General features: G+C 42.5%; 1 protein-coding gene across 1 annotated transcript; it reads left to right on the top strand.

Annotated features, from left to right (window-relative positions):
• The first annotated feature begins 4567 nt into the window (after positions 1–4567).
• LOC139796733 (astacin-like metalloendopeptidase) lies at positions 4568–14698 on the top strand. The gene is made up of 12 exons (XM_071745070.1): positions 4568–4973; positions 5203–5227; positions 7441–7457; positions 8132–8156; positions 9038–9109; positions 10378–10512; positions 11141–11258; positions 12011–12189; positions 12304–12388; positions 12777–12904; positions 13877–13992; positions 14387–14698. The coding sequence occupies exons 1-12, from the start codon at positions 4905–4907 to the stop codon at positions 14696–14698; spliced, it is 1281 nt and encodes a 426-aa protein (XP_071601171.1). The 5' UTR covers positions 4568–4904.
• Positions 14699–15889: the final 1191 nt, after the last annotated feature.

Here is a 15889-nt window from a genome sequence, read left to right as displayed (position 1 = left end):
AAATCCAAAATAGTAAAAAACAAAAGAAAAAACCCAAAGAGAGGTATCCAAAGGTAACTTTCAAGGCACATTTAATATGACCATAGGCTAGCCAGTGGTCAGAGGGAGATCCACACTTAAAGATCCACACATAATCTCCAAGTTAAACATAAATTACAATTTAAAAATCCAAAACAGTTAAAAAAAACCCAAAAAAGCCCAAAAACAAGTATGCAAAGGTAACTTTCAAGGCACATTTAGTGGGACCATAGGCTAGGCAGTGGTAAGAGGGAGACCTTTTCTCAGAGAAGATGAAACCAAGCAGGGGAGCTGCCTGGCATTGCTCAATTTGTCACAAGGAGAGGCAGACAGGGGACCTCTCCAGTGCTATATGTGTGATGCCTCCCTCCTGAGGGAGCCCCAAAATAACCCCAGGCAGCACTCCAACAGCTTGCACCTTACCCCATCACATGGATTCCTTTGCAATCAGCAGGACATTGTTCTGCAGGCTGGAAACATCATGTAAAACCTTTGATCTCAGCCATTCTTCACCGCAGGGCAGCAGACAAATCAGATGGCTTCCCCTGATAAAAGAAAGGAATTTGTTGGTTTGGTTTTTTTTGTCAAGACAATCAGAAGTTCATTACTAGAGTTGTCCAAATAAAAAGTTCCAGTTTCATCATCTCCATTCCCACCCCTCAGCCCCAACACTCATTGGATCATACATCACTGCAAATCCAAGTTTTATTGCTGTGTTGTGTCTTGCTAAATTTGGCCTCGACGTCTGATTTTGAAATGAAGTTTTGTTTCATAATTTATTTTAGAAATTTTGCCAACTTGTTTCTGTACTGGCTTGTTGGGGTTTTTTGCTAACCACATCTTTTTCTTTTGTAAAGAACAATCCATCATGAAAAAAAAAAGTATATTTTCTTCATTTTTTCTCTTCTGCTGACAGACTGAAGATCAAAGTTTCTAGGGTTGGCTCGTTGAACAGAGAAGTGAGTAGTCAATAGCAAGCTAATGTTAATAATTTAGGTTTGAGTTGTATCAGAGTGCTGGGACTGGAGCTGGAGCTGGTGATTAAATATCCTGGAGGATTTGTAAGTGCTCTGGCTAAGAAAACTGCAGACTATGCAAATTCATTGCTACAGATGATGTTGGAAAGGACAGGGGAATCCCTCAGGAGCCCCTCATAAGTTGGAAGCACAAGAGAAAGTGAAATGGGGATAATATTAAGCAACTCCATTTGTTCCCTGGGAGGAGGGATCTGGAGAAGTGTAGAGAAGGACATGAAGGCCAATTAAATGTATGGATTCAGCAAGTATGCTCTTGAGTGTGGGAAAGCAGCTTCTAACTGCACTTTGCCTTATCTGAGTTGTCTTTTATGACACGTCAGGCTTTTGTGTAGGGACCTGAAGTCTCTGCTGATTATCTGAAACCCTCAGAAGCTGCCAGCACTGCAAGAACTGTAACAACCCAAAAAAAGTGCTGTATGTATTTAGCTGAAATCACTGACTCCTCATCACTGCATTACCCAAAAGGTATGGGCAGGGGGAAGGAATGAAAATGTGATTGTAGAACCAAGAAGAAAGACCAAAGGGCTCAAACTCCTTTAAGTCAACATAGAAAAAGGTCCTGTGAGGACTTACTTCTATCTGTAAAGTTACCTGATAGTAAAGACACCACAGAAAAGGAAGCCAGCTCTGTGTGATGGAGTGTTCCAACACCTGGAATTACAGAGGGGAAGAGTGAAAAGCACTGAGGTGGAAGCAGACTTCATTGCCATAGGACTGGCAATGAATGAGCCCAGAGCTGGGCTGAGACCAGAACTTCCAAATAAAAGGGAGCCAAAATGCCAGAGTGCCCCACAAAGCAGACATTCCTCAGAAACTGTTATTGAGCAGTTCTGTCTAAAATAATATCTTTTGTGTTCAAACTTGTCATTAACCCTGGGGTGTAAATGTAGTTTTGTGGTGTTTATTTATGTGATGCCAATCCACAACAATTTCAGTTATGCCCTGTGGACCATGCCATTGTTTCCATTGCTGGTTTTGGTAAAGCTTTTAAAACTTTAAAATTGGTTAAAATCATACCATTAATCATCTATGGTAACCACCACATAAGCTTTCAACATAAATATGTCTGTTTTCTTATTTCCTGGAGGTTTTTTCCTTGCATTTTACTACACAGCAAATAGGAGCTATTAGTTATAAACAGTCAGCTCTAATAAGCATTTTATTCCTCTTTTTTAACCAAGCATTGATGGTTTACATTATATTTTGTGAGCTGCCTACAATGAAACACTCCAAAGAGAATAATAACTGCATAACAGAGATGACTAAATGACACACAGCTGAGCAAAAGCTGGAAAGTGTCTTTTATACATCTGCTGGTTTGATTTTGGCTGTGTAGTGAACTCCCATATGCAACAAAAGAGAAAACACATTTTTTTTCAGTGATGTGTCTGCAAAGCCTTTTCTTGGTTGTGCACACAGGTATGTCCAAATCAGCACATGTCCTCAGGCATAGCTCTTTCAGGAGCTCCTTTTGCAGACAGACTTCTTGCCTAAATAACTCTTGAAGCTTTGCTGTTGTTTTCAGACACCTGAAAATCATTGTGCATGTCTGTAAAATCAGTGTCATCCCAAATGTCCACCAGAAGCTGGGATATACAGACAAGACAACTTGAGCCCTGTCATAATTTCCCATTTGTTTTTCTTCTAGACATGCAAAAGAGAACTTGTCTTTGCTAAGGCCCAGTTCAATTCCTAAAGACAATTTCTGTGGCACCTTTTCTGCTAGAGATACCAGCTTTACTGCATCTACTAAAATCATCTCCTATTTTTGCAATATCTAAAAAAAATTTTTTTTTTTTTTTATGTTGTTGGGTTTTTGGGTTTTTTTTCTGATGAGTGGCAACAGCACAGTGACAGTTCCTCCCCTACAAATACCACACTTTGGAAAACAAATCAAATATTGAAATATCAGGCACAAACCAAAGATGATTTGTTCTTCAGGGTGGGCAGGAGGCAGAGAGAGCACTGCCCCTCTCTCTGCTGTGCCTGCTTTGCCAGCTGCAGCATTTACAGCCACAGATTTCTGTACCAGCCTGCCCAGCATCACTGCTGCAGCACAGAGCTAAGGTGCCAGGCAGAGGAACTGCTTCAGATCACAGCACATTTGGATGCCCAGCTTCAAAAAACCCAGCATCCTTTTTGCCATGTTCTCTCATTCTTCCCTGAGCAGAAGCATTTAGGAGATATCAGTATTTTCCCAATAACGTTCTACAAATATGCCAAGGCTACTCATACTCCTACCTTGGTTTTTAGATTTGGGTTGGTTTTCTTTTTCCCCTCACTATCTCTGATCCATCCTTTTGATTCTAGGCTGCTTTTCCCTGAGAGGGGCCTTTCCTTTTATCCCCTAAACTCTAATGGAAGGAGATGCTAGGCAGGCCCCTTTCTGCAGTGTCTTTTTGGTGCAGTGGAGGCATAACAAGGCATCACAGACTTCTTTTGCCTTTGTGCTGAGTGACAAACCTGAGAAACCGTTCCAGGATTTCAGACAAGAGCTGTACAACTTTACATCAGCACGAGGAAGATTTTCACCCCTGTGAAACACAACTATGAAGGAACAGGCTTAGTCCAAGAACTTCTGCACACAGAAGACACATGGACTGCCTGTGTCAGCACATTAACAGCCTGACAGTGTCTGCTTGAGCTTTGCTCTCTCATGGCTAAAAGGACCATGTTATTACTACCCTATGCCCAGGGCATACCTTAAAGAAAAAGCAGCATTCCCCTATGCTGCCTCCCTGTGGGAGTCATGAAGTTTCATCCCTGGACTTTGTCAGCCCAGGCTTTCCCAAAGTACTCATCAGTGTGTGACTATGAGCTTCCCACCACTAAGATGCAGCACAAGCCTCACAGGTAAAATTCAGGTTGCATTTCCATGCAGCTCCCTCCCTTGACTAAGTACAGGTTCTAAGCCTTCTGCTGCTGCTTGATCCCTTCACCACCATGGATAACTTCTAGAGCATCTTCTAGAGCATAGATAACTTCTGGGGTGCCTTTTTTATACAGAAAGAAGGACTGACAGTGTCAGGGGGTTTGAAACTTACTCTGAGGGTGTCTGAGCAGTGGCATTGCCTAGAGACAGAATCTGTACATCCTGTAATTCATTCTCTTTCCCCAGGCATGAAAAATGTACTCTGACACAAACCAAGTGTGTATCAGGACCAGACAACTCCCCAGTGGGTCACCCAGCAGAGCTTTGCTGCAAGAAGGTGACAACAAGTGGACAAGAGGCTCAGCAGTGGCTCCTGGTTTAGCTCCTACAAGCATTTCCTGCTTCCCACATCCACTCCTGGATTAGTGGAGTCTGGCAAGCAATAGATCTGTTAATCTTCCTCAAAATGTGTAAGTGCTGCTTCTGCTGCCTTTTTTCTCCCCCTCTGGTCACAAAGCTCATGAGGGCACCCACAACTCTGCAGCTGCCAGATATTATGGCAGATATTATCTCTGTGACAGAGAGATAAGAAAGGCACCCGGCATCTAAACCAATAAAGTGCTCTGAGAGCTATCCAGGAACAAGGGCCAAACTGAGCACCTGAGGAAAGATCCTCCAAGAAAGAGAGGAAGTGCCTGGCAGCACAAGCATGAGGCTGACCCAGCTCCAGAGAGCTGCAAGGATGACGGCATGGAAAGAAGGGATGCTGAAGATGACTGTGACAGCAGGAGCAAGGCACTGGGAGATGCCCAGAGGCTAAACTGGCTGTTGAGGCTGCAAAAGAAGTTGCTTCCTGCTAGGATCCCCATTGGCTGGTGCAGTTTTTTTCAGCCCTGGCAGAGCAGGCTCTGCTGGTATATCTAGCAGCAGCACTCCTGAGATAAGGACAGGAACTGGTGGGCTGGCAGGACTGGAGAATGGATCTGAAGATGTTCCTTGTCTTCACTGCATTTCTGCTTCATGCTACCCTGGGCTTCCCTGTTCAGGTGAGAGCAGTTCAATGCACTCATGGGCCACCTTCTGATTGAGCTGTGATGCCTATGTTTGAAGCTATGGAGATTGTTTTGATAAATTTCCTGCAAGAAAAATATTAGTAATATAATAATATATAAAGCAAATCTACTGCTTTTCCCCCCTTCAGCCTGATTTTGGGGTTATTGTTGCTGCATTTATGGCCTAGGGATGAATAATGCCTTTTATCTATTGGTTTTGCAGGACAACTATGAAAACAGCACTGCAAGTAAGTAGGATTTCTACTGTATTTTAGAGTTGAGTGTTAATTCTTGAGTGTGTATCACACACCTTGTCATGTGGGTGCCTTGGCTTTAGAGCATGTGTAAGCACTGACTCGAAAGCCTTTTGTATAAAGCCATATTTCCTAATTTTTTTACTGGGCTGAATACAGATGTGGTTTTACTCAGATGTGTTTCCCACATGCTTCTGGTGTATTGCTTGTTGGGTTAATTTAGATGTTCTTTCACAGACTTGAAAATAAGATTTTAAGCAGACATTTTAATACCTTTCCATTAAGTTGAATGTTACAAAAAAAGAATGCTGCTTGTGTTTCCTTGCCTAGCTTGGTGCAGCAGTAAAAGGAAAAGATGTCAGGCATCAGAGAGAGATTTGCTTTGACCTGGGATAGAAAACAATTCATACAAGGCTTAGCTGAACAGCTTTTTTCAGCTCACAGAACAGAAGGAGGTCACTGCAGATCTCCAGAGAAGTTCAATTGAAATAAAAGTGTGGGTAGACTTTACTGACAGCAACAAACTGGGGGGTGATGGGATGGAAGGGGAAAAGCCCTTGGGAAATTCTGCTTGACCAAGTGAGAGCCAGTAAGTGGCTGATGAAAACTGACCAGGTCTTCTTTGGAGCTGTCATTTATGGCAGAGAAGCAAAGCGATGTTGTAAAAACACTGCTCAGGATACTTGGAATCAAAGCAAATGGACAGGCTTGGTTTTAAGCATTGTTAGTGAGTGCTCTTTGTGTCTTTTGAGACATTTTCCAGTATTTGCTGAGTGCAGGGAGGAAGTGCACAATGTCATTTTGCAAGCTGTACCACACCAGATGTTCAACTGATCAAGGACACTGCAGATGCCTTCTGTGAGAGCTCATTTGGGCTTTAAAAGGAGGCTGCAGGCTTTATGTGCCCAAGAATCTGGAGCCAAATTTCCACCTCCTTTGCCCAGTCAATTAATCCAGTGCTTCTTGGGTGCATGAATTCTAAATCTGGTCAATTCCACTAAAAATGTGCACTCCTGCAGAGCTTTATTGGATGCCATGGATCTCTGTGATGCAGCTGAGAGCAAGTGACTGAAATTTTCTGTAATAATAAACTACTGCCACACCACTTCCATTGCCATGTAGCCAAAGGAACAGGCTGGAAAGACAGGCTGACGGATTTTTGGCTCAATAAAAGCAATCCTGTTGCAGGTTCTAGGTAGATGCTGAACAGAAGGAAACCCCTTCAGTAGATTTGGGCAATAACCACTCTGAAAAGGGAAAGGTGCTGCAAGCTGTGACAGGACTTGGCCCATCTATTGAAAAAAACATGGTCAAAAAGATAACATGGACAGGCTTAGAAATCAGGAGTATTTGCAGAAGCATTCTCTATGTCAGTGTTGGATAGGAAAAAAACAGTGGCTTTAAATTTTGGCAAGGAAGAGTGCAATTACTGGCAAACTGAAAGAGATTGCCAGAAGGGCTTGTGGCATATCCATCATACTTTAGAACAGGATAAACAAACTGTGGTCAGGAATAGCATCAATAATATTATTTCTGCCTTAGGGAAAGGAGATAAACTGGGTGACCTATGGAGATTCTTGTAATTTCTAAACTTTTTTTAGATAATAATGAAGTTTTTGCTCAGAAATTTATATATTGAGTCAGATTTTCACTTCCATGTCTGTATCTAGAGACTAACGTTTGGTAGAAATCAAAATATAACATACTAGAACACCTTAGGATTCAGAATGATTCCAAACTGCTGTCAAGTAGATCCTGAAGCTGAGATTATTTGCCCCATGCTAAATTATAGCCTTCATCTTATTTTATAACTTTACACCTTGACACTGTGAAACCAGAGAGGATTGCTGAGCTGGTTATCCTGCACCTGATGCAGTGAAATCCAGGAACAAAACATATTTAGCTGCCTGTGTTATATTCCACCCTGAAGCTGATAAAATGCTTTCCTAGAAGGTAGATGAGGTGGAGTCTGTCCCTCAGCATGACCTGCTAGGGATTTGCAGAGCTCTTTGTTTAAACATTAATTTAATTTGTGTGCAGAGGCATCAGTTAGTGCATCCCCTCCAAGCAAAGGGACCTTCCAAAGGCATTCCCAGGCCTGAGGATGCCTTTGCTGTTCTACACTGGGAAGTTGCGTTCACAATCTAATTTCTCTCTTTTGTTTGTCTTTTTTTTTATTTTTATTTTTTCTTCCTTGCTTTTTGCAGCAACAGAACCTACTGAGGTAAGGACAGCTAAATCATCTTTTTGTTCACTTCGGGGCTCAGCACTGTGGGGAATGAAGTCAACATGCACATATTCCACCCATATCTGCACCTCTGCAGGGAAGTCTTCTCAGATAACAGTGTCTGAGAGTGAGCAGTTCCCATCCCTATTCCATTTATTGCTCCACAGTGCGCAGATATAGCCCAGTAAGATTTTCTTTTCTTTGGGATCACAGAGAAAACTCAAAACTGCTTTTTATTTGTACAAAGCAAGGGCAGGATGGCAATGGGAGACCTGAGCCACACAGTTCCCTAGCAGGAGTACCTACCACAGCCTTTCACTGGTGTATTGTGGGGCCGGACTGGGAGAACATCCCTGGCCATTTCATCAGCCTTGTACTCCTACTAGTAGGAACACAAATAAAGCTGGAAGAGCTGAAACTGACACCACATCTGAAATTTGCATTTCCTGAGTCTTCTGTGCTGATTCTCTTCATGATATCCATATTTTCCAACACAGCCAAGAAAAATATCTGCCACACTATGGTACTTCTTTACACAGTATATAAAGGCTCAAGATTGCACTGGTGAAAGATACTTTCAGTGGTAGCATGGATACTTTTATCCTTTAGGTTTTATTTGGCTTAATATTTATAACATAAAGCATGAGCTAATACCAATGCACCTCTTTCAGGTTACTACACAAGAGGATATATATGGTATGTATTATTCCATCCTAATGCAAGCATTTGATATACAGATTGTTTGCATCTCAGTTACTAAGAAAGCAGCACATACTTAACACAAATTAATCATAAGGAAGAAATTTTACTCACCATAATATTTCACACAAAGAGGAGTCTCTTAGTCTTGGGCAATTGCTTGAGCTTGCTAAAAAATCTCAGCTGTTTCTATTGCTAAAAACAGCTTTGTTTAATCTCACAGTTTAAGTCTCTTCCAAAGATTACAGCAAGAGCAGAGGCCATGTACTTGAGCTTTTTATTGATGTCAAGACTTATGCACAATGCCCAGGGTAATTCTCCTCCTAAGGCCTTGGAATCCCTGGTGCTGGGCTTAGCTGGGGACACCAGTCTGACCAGTGAAGTAGGAATGCAGCTCCAATTTCATGGGTTCCAAGGGTTTTTTCAGGAGGTCAGCGAGTCCAACAGCAAGGAGCAGGGCTGTTCTCCATTTTTTTAATTTTTTTTGTTTTACTCCTGGTGTCTCATGTGTGATTTGAGTGCAAACTGCACCTGCAGAAGGAAAACTACTGAGCAAAGGGCCAGGCCTTAAAATGCGATCACTAGAGAGGGGAGGAAAAGAAGGGAGGGAAAGAGGGGCTGGGAAGGGAGGGAAATACTGAAAGAGAATTATTCTTACAACTGCATTAATGCTAAAATAGACACAAGTTGGGAGGTTGACAAAATTGTGTCACTGAGCAAATCTCTGTATGAGTGAACATCATGGCAGTCCCTAAAGAGGCTCTGGGCAGTTCACATGCATCCCTGTTATCAGGACTTGTGGGAATTCATCAGGTTAAAAATCAGGATGCACCTTTTCAGTGGGAGAGAGAAAGTGATACTTTTGTATTTCTGTGCAGAATCCCCATCACCTCCAGAGCCTGACTCCGAGGACCAAGTTATTTTTAGCAGAATTCTAGAAGTTAACAAGGGTAAGGCCAGCAAAGCCCTGCTTATAATGGGTCTCTGATGCATTTTGGGGGTGATGTTGGAGGTATAAGGCCTTATGACAATCTGTGCAAATGTTTTTCCTCTCTTGCACACCATCAGGTAAGAGATGTCCAGGGACAGGCCACTGGGACTGCTGTGTGGTCTGAAGAAGCCTCATGGCATCTCAGATCTATAGTGCCAATACTGGTGATAACACCAGAACTATCTATCAGAAGCAACTGAACTATCATGGCAGCTTCTTCAGCTTTAGCTCTCCCCATTTTAGTCATTCTTTGGACTTAAAAAGAGAACTTGGGTATTTGAGTGCTTTATTATTTCACCGCCTTTACTCGAATGCAAACCCACTTGCATTCCAACATCATATGGCTTTGTAGAACAGACTTCTGGATAATTTATGGTCAGTTGTGTGCTCTCTGCTCCAGACTTTCTATTCCTAAGGACACAGCAGCAAAGGTAGGAAGCGGAGAATGTCCACCTAGCCCAGTAGTCTCACGCTAGTCAAGAGCAGATGCTTATGGAAAAATAGAAAAGGAGAAGGAGGAGTGATACTTTCCCAAGTAAGGGTCCAACAGTCTGTGGCTCAGATATTTCATAGAATCATAGAATCATAGAATTGGCTGGGTTGGAAGGGACCTCTGAGATCATCAAGTCCAACCCTTGATCCACTACCACTGTGGTTCCCAGCCCATGGCACTGAGTGCCACATCCAGGCTCTTTTGAAATATCTCCAGGGATGGAGAATCCACCCCTTCCCTGGGCAGCCCATTCCAATGGCTGATCACCCTCTCTGGAAAGAAGTTCTTTCTAATGTCCAACCTAAACCTCCCCTGGCACAACTTGAGACCTCTTGTGCCCTCTTGTCTTGCTGAGAGTTGCCTGGGAAAAGAGCCCAACCCCCCCCTGGCTCCAACCTCCTTTCAGGGAGTTGTAGAGAGTGATGAGGTCTCCCCTGAGCCTCCTCTTCTCCAGGCTGAACACCCCCAGCTCCCTCAGCCTCTCCTTGTAGGATCTGTGCTCGAGTCCCTTCACCAGCCCAGTTGCCTCCTTTGGACCTGCTCCAGCACCTCAATCTCCTTCCTAAACTGGACACAGGGCTCGAGGTGTGGCCTCACCAGCCCTGAGTACAGGTTTTTTAAAAATATATAAACATTTTTAAAAAAATAAATAAAATATGGAGCAGGTGGTGACCACTGAGTCCCTCGGGGTGGTACCTTCACAGTCACTGCTTTTCCCCATTTTCTCACCCCAGACAGCTCTCAGTACTTGCTGGAAGGTGACATAGCTCCACAAAGGAGTCGCAGTGCCTTCAACTGTCGCCACTGCAAATGGCCCCAGTCCAGCGATGGGATTGTTCGTGTTCCCTATGTCTTGGATCCTGCTTATGGTGAGTGTAAATTTTGATAATTTTCTTTTTTTTTTTAATGGACTCTAACCAATAAGCTTCAGGTTGAAACCTACCTCCCTTGGCCACACAAAGAACTATTAACTCAAAGCTAAGGATCTACTTGTGCAGTGCAAGCATAGATAAATTGTAAATTGCAAAGACCTGAGCAGGAAATGAAAAAGGGATCAAATTTCCTTGAGAAGTCTGAACCCATAATGTTTGGGTCTGGTCTCTTGGAGACAAAAATAATCCTTCCCTCTAGTGGCATCTGCCAGAATACCTGCCTTGATAAGTTTTATGCCCATTGCAGTGTGGTTTCAATGGGCTACTTTTCATTTGTGTACAATCAAGTGTACAATCAGAAGACACCTCCACAATCACCACTGTAATTTCAAACAACTAGTTGAGAAAAAAAAGGCTGCCACCTGATTCTGTTTGGGTAATATCTGGATAGAGAGTACCAGGTTACTAATACCTTAAATGAAATTCATTACTGAGCAAAAGCAAGAAAAGTCCAAGCTTAATGTTTCTGTCCCTCCTTTGCCCTGGTTTTGAGCACAGGTAAGATATTTATAGCCCCTTCCATTGTCCTTGTTTGATCTCTCAAAATTAACTCTTTCTTCTCCAGAGGAGAGCCACATAAGAGGGATTCATGAGGCCATGGCAGAATTTGAAGCACTGACTTGTATCAACTTTGTGAAGCGTGAGAAGGAACGTGACTACCTCAGCATTAGATCTGCAGATGGGTAAGTGAAATGCTAAATTAGCAGGTCATTTCTACCTTGTTTTTCAATTCTCCACCACACTGATAGGACCTTGAAGTGGAAAGAGGGATGGATTTAAAGGAGAAACTGTGTTTTATCACAGGGCCAGGGAGGATGGCCCTTGGGACACCTTGCTAGTCCAAGGATTCAGCAGTTCCATGAGGGACTCACCAAAGATATGCAGCAGGTCATGGGAAAGCAGCATTAAGATGGAAGAATATCTAAACTCATGTTTTCTGTGTGGTCCAGCACACATTTAAGCCTAACCCATAACACCTACTGTAGCTCTGATTTGCACAGGCAAAACTAATTTCAACTGATGATCTAAACAGTTCTCTGAATCACCAAGTTAGCTGTGAAGGTCAGAACGGGTGCCTGGGAGAGAACTGTTCAACACCCATTATCCTGAAAGTGCTGTTCATCTTAGCTCAAGCTTTGCTAGTGTGCTCAGTGTTTTGGAAAAGCTATTATTCCTAGGGAGAAAGAAAGTAATTATTTCTAATCACTGTGTAAAGAAAGTCAGAATGCAGGAATGAAGATGTCCCAGGAAGCCCTAGAGGTTACTTTTTTGTTGTTTTCTACACCATGGTTAGTTTGGGCTTTCTGTAGACTGTCAGAGTGGACAGTAAGGAATCCTCCCACCCTCACAAAATGTGTGTGAAGCAATGTTCTCTGTACAATCCCTTTCTCTGACACTGAAAATCCTGTAAGGCTTCTGTTGGTGCCTCTCTCAGCTGCTGGTCCAACTATGGGAAAGTAGGAGGTGGACAGACTGTCTCTGTGATGAAAGGAGGCTGCATGTGGAAAGGAATAATTCAGCATGAACTGGACCATGCCCTGGGCTTCTTGCATGAACATTCTCGGAGTGACAGGGATAAACATGTAAAGATCATGTGGGAGTACATCAGTCCACGTAAGTGCCTTGGAACTCCTTAGCCCATAAAGTGGTGTAAATGTGTCCTACTACTCCCTGCAGGGAGTAAATAGGTGGCAATAAAAGCTCTAAGTACAATATCATGTGTTGCAGCTGACAGGCCAGACTTCAAGAAATTTGAACACTCCAACAACCTGGGGCTTCCATATGATTATTCCTCAGTAATGCACTATGGCCCGTAAGTACCAGCATGGCATTGCTTTTACTTTTATAGGATTAGTTTCCATAATAACTCTCCTCGCTACCTTTCTACTACAGTTTCCCCTTTCTGTCTCTAAGAGAAGCACTGTTAGTTCAGAGAAGCTGCTACCCAAGATGAATTCCTTATCCTTTAGCTTTCTTCGAAGGAGCCATTCACAGCTGAGCTTAGGAGTCACCTTGAGGCTGACTCTGCTTCTGGTTATCTCCATCAAACCCCTCTGAACAGCACTGTTGGTCACAGCAATCACTTGTGTACAATTCTTGTTCTTCCTCCAAAGCATGAAATCAAACCCTCAAAAAAGTAATTGTGCTTAAAGTACATAATTTTTCACGTTTGTTTGTTGGTTTTTTTTTTTCTTTTTCAGATACACTTTCACTAATACCAGTGGGAAAGCAACTATTATACCAATTCCTGATGGATCAGTCCATATTGGACAGAGGCAGGGACTGAGCAACTTGGATGTGGCCAAAATCAACAAACTGTACAATTGCAGTAAGTATCTCAAAGCCACCCTTTCATCTCCTTTCATATCCTTCACAGAGCTGCAGAGGGAGCAATTTCTCTGCAAAGAACTGTGAGCCTCTTCTCAAGTCATGGTACCCATTAGGGTCATTCTAGCAGAGAGTGCAAAGGTGAAGCTGGAGGCACACTGTGATTACTGAGAAAATGCTTTCTGCTTCCAACCTAAATCAAGCATATTCACTGTTGCCCTAAGTTGCTGCTGTGCAACTGGCCTGACTGCATACCATGCTTCACTGGAGTCATTTAGTTTTTTACAGCTCAGGAGATAAATATAAAACCCAGAAAGAGCCAGACATTTATGTTCCTCATTGCAGTTTGTATTTAAGACCCTGCTCCAAACTGAAAGATCTGTAGGCTTCTGTGAACTGGGTGAGTTTCATAATGCCCTGTCCAGTTTTCAAGTGTTTAAGCTGTCATTCTAAATTTGAAAGTATTTTTAACTCACTAATTTTAACATCTGATAGAAGAAATTCTCCTATAAAATCAGATGAATTCAAAGGAAGAAACCATGATGGATAAAGTATTACCCCTTGCACAGAATAAAAACCAAAGTCCTCCTCCTAAGCTTAGAATTTAAGCATTGCAGGGACAACTTATTCCTGCTTCTCCATCCCAGGAAAGCAATGTCACCAATTGCAGTGAATTGAAACCTCTCACAGGCTTTTCAGAAATACAGAAAGAGATCCTTCGCTAATCTGTGGAGCTAATTAGTGAAAACTAATTCTTTCTCCAAGCACTTTGTGACTTCCCATCTCGATGTGCAGATACTTTGCATTATGTGAAAATTAGGACCATGTGATTCTTCATTTTACTCAAGATGTACCAGTATTGAGAAATTAATGCTGGAAGATCAAAAAAATCAAGGCCAGTCCATTCTGAAGAAATTGTGATGATCAATGACTGGAAGATCTGGTGCTGAAGCAAACCCTGTTTCTTTCTCAGGTCGCTGCAGCACTATTCTGGATGCAGCATCGGGCTCACTGAGATCTGCCAACTACCCCAGAAATTACTCAGACAACACCAGCTGTGTCTGGCTCATCAGAACCCGAGCCAGAAAGGTAAGCACAGGTTAACAGTGGCCCTGAGTAAGCTTACTTTTATGTCTTGTACTTTGCCTACCAGTTGCCAGATAGAATCCTTTCTATGGGGCATATTTCAGACTGGTCTCTACTTTTCCTTCGTGTCCTTAAGCCAGCCACAGGCAAAGACACCAGCAGAGCTGTGATTTTGAAAAACCTCCATTAAAAAACCTGTCAGGTTTGCAAAACCAAGACAAAGCAGCCTGAGCATGGGAGAATTCAGTCACAAGATCTGAACCCTGCAAGAAGATCTGAACCCAGTCACAGGATCTGAACCCTGAAGCCCTGTCTGGGCTTGGCTACACCTGAGTTTCTGTCTGTTTCAAAGGACAACCATAAGAGGCACATATATTTATATTCTTTTCCCTTCCAGATTTCCCTGCACTTTCAAGCCTTTGAGCTGCAGAAAACCAGAGGCTGTCAGGGTGACTATGTTAAAGTCTATGATGGACCCAGCAAGTCTTCTGCAGTTCTAATGGACAAGACCTGTGGGTCAAAGCTACCCAATGACTTATTTGCTTCCAGTAATCATATGCTCATAGAATTTGTCACAGATGGTGCTGAGACAGCTTCTGGTTTCCAAGCCATCTTTTTTTCTGGTAGGTCTGAAAACAAGGAGAATGGCAAAGAAAAACAATCTGTGTCAAATATACTTCCCTCTTCACAGAGGAAAAACACTGTCTGAGGAACTGCTTTCTACAAGAGACATAAATTTCTACTTTTCCTGTGGTATAATGGGTCAGTCCTACACTGATACCACTTACTCCTTCAGGCAAATGGGGGCAAGCTCAGGACAAGTGCTGGTAGCCAGGGGATTCAGGGTTGCCTCTCAGCTATCTGCCATTCTAACTCCTGTGCTATTGAGGGTGACATCGCTTTAATATTCCTGCTAGCACTGCTAGCAAAATAGAAAGAGAATAAATCATCCTGCAGGATTTAAATACATCTCTTCTCTAAAGGTGCAGTTTTTAATCATACAGTTCAAAGGGCAAGACAGATTTATGGTGACCCATGTTATCAAGCCCCATGGCAAGAGGAGAGGCAGTATTTCCCTTTTTGGGATCCTTGGAATCTACCCACATAATCCACATCTTCTTCAGTCCCATTTAATTCAGAACTAAGGCCAGAGCTATACAATAAAGTCACCATGTGCATCCAAGCTAGCAAGTGTCAGCTGGAACACAGAAATGAGCCAGAAATGAGAGGGGTGCAGCTTGCCTTGGTGTGAGAGAGATCTCAGCTGTGTCCTAGGACCTTGTGTTTGCCATGGGACAAGTGCACAGACTTTGCAGAAAGCCACTGAAATGCACTGACTTAACCCAAACCAACCCAGCAGTTTTGAATTGTCTCTGTGTATCATCTATTGCAGTCCACGGTAGCTATTGAAGGAAAACCAAGAAAACTCCCCATGACACTTTGAAATGTCAAAGCCCAGAAAGAAATCCTAGCTGTCTGATAAAATGTGATTTAACATTTATGTATCTTAGGGATGCTGCAGTTTTTCCAGAGAGCTCAGAAAGCTAAATATTCTCTCATTTCACTTACAGTGAGGACTCAAAGAAAACCTAGGATGTACAACTGACTTTATGAAGAAGAACCTATTCTGTGAATATTGAAACTATGTTTTTCTAACTTTGCTCCTGTCCTGGCTCAGATCAGTGTGAAATTTAATTCTATTAAGAATCAAAGTTTTTATCTTCCTGAGAAAGTTCACTCCCTAAGCCTCATGAATGAATTCTATACATTTGAGGTGCTCCTCCTTTTGTCTGCACAGTTAAGTTATTACCTCTTTCTATTTAACAATTGAATAAAATGCTTCATTTAAAAAAAAAAGTTTCCATTTCTGTTTTCCAGTAGTCCATTGCCATGCACACTA

This window comes from Heliangelus exortis, chromosome 5 (genome assembly GCF_036169615.1).
Source record: "Heliangelus exortis chromosome 5, bHelExo1.hap1, whole genome shotgun sequence".
Taxonomy (NCBI): domain Eukaryota; kingdom Metazoa; phylum Chordata; class Aves; order Apodiformes; family Trochilidae; genus Heliangelus; species Heliangelus exortis.
This window is presented reverse-complemented; position numbering and strand designations above follow the sequence as displayed.

Bases quoted from the DNA above. Each gene is read 5' to 3' on its own strand.
- LOC139796733 (XM_071745070.1), top strand. From the start codon at position 4,905: ATGGATCTGAAGATGTTCCTTGTCTTCACTGCATTTCTGCTTCATGCT. The intron at 4,974-5,202 runs GTGAGAGCAGTT...TTGGTTTTGCAG, and splicing joins CCCTGGGCTTCCCTGTTCAG to GACAACTATGAAAACAGCAC. The intron at 13,993-14,386 runs GTAAGCACAGGT...TTTCCCTTCCAG, and splicing joins TCAGAACCCGAGCCAGAAAG to ATTTCCCTGCACTTTCAAGC.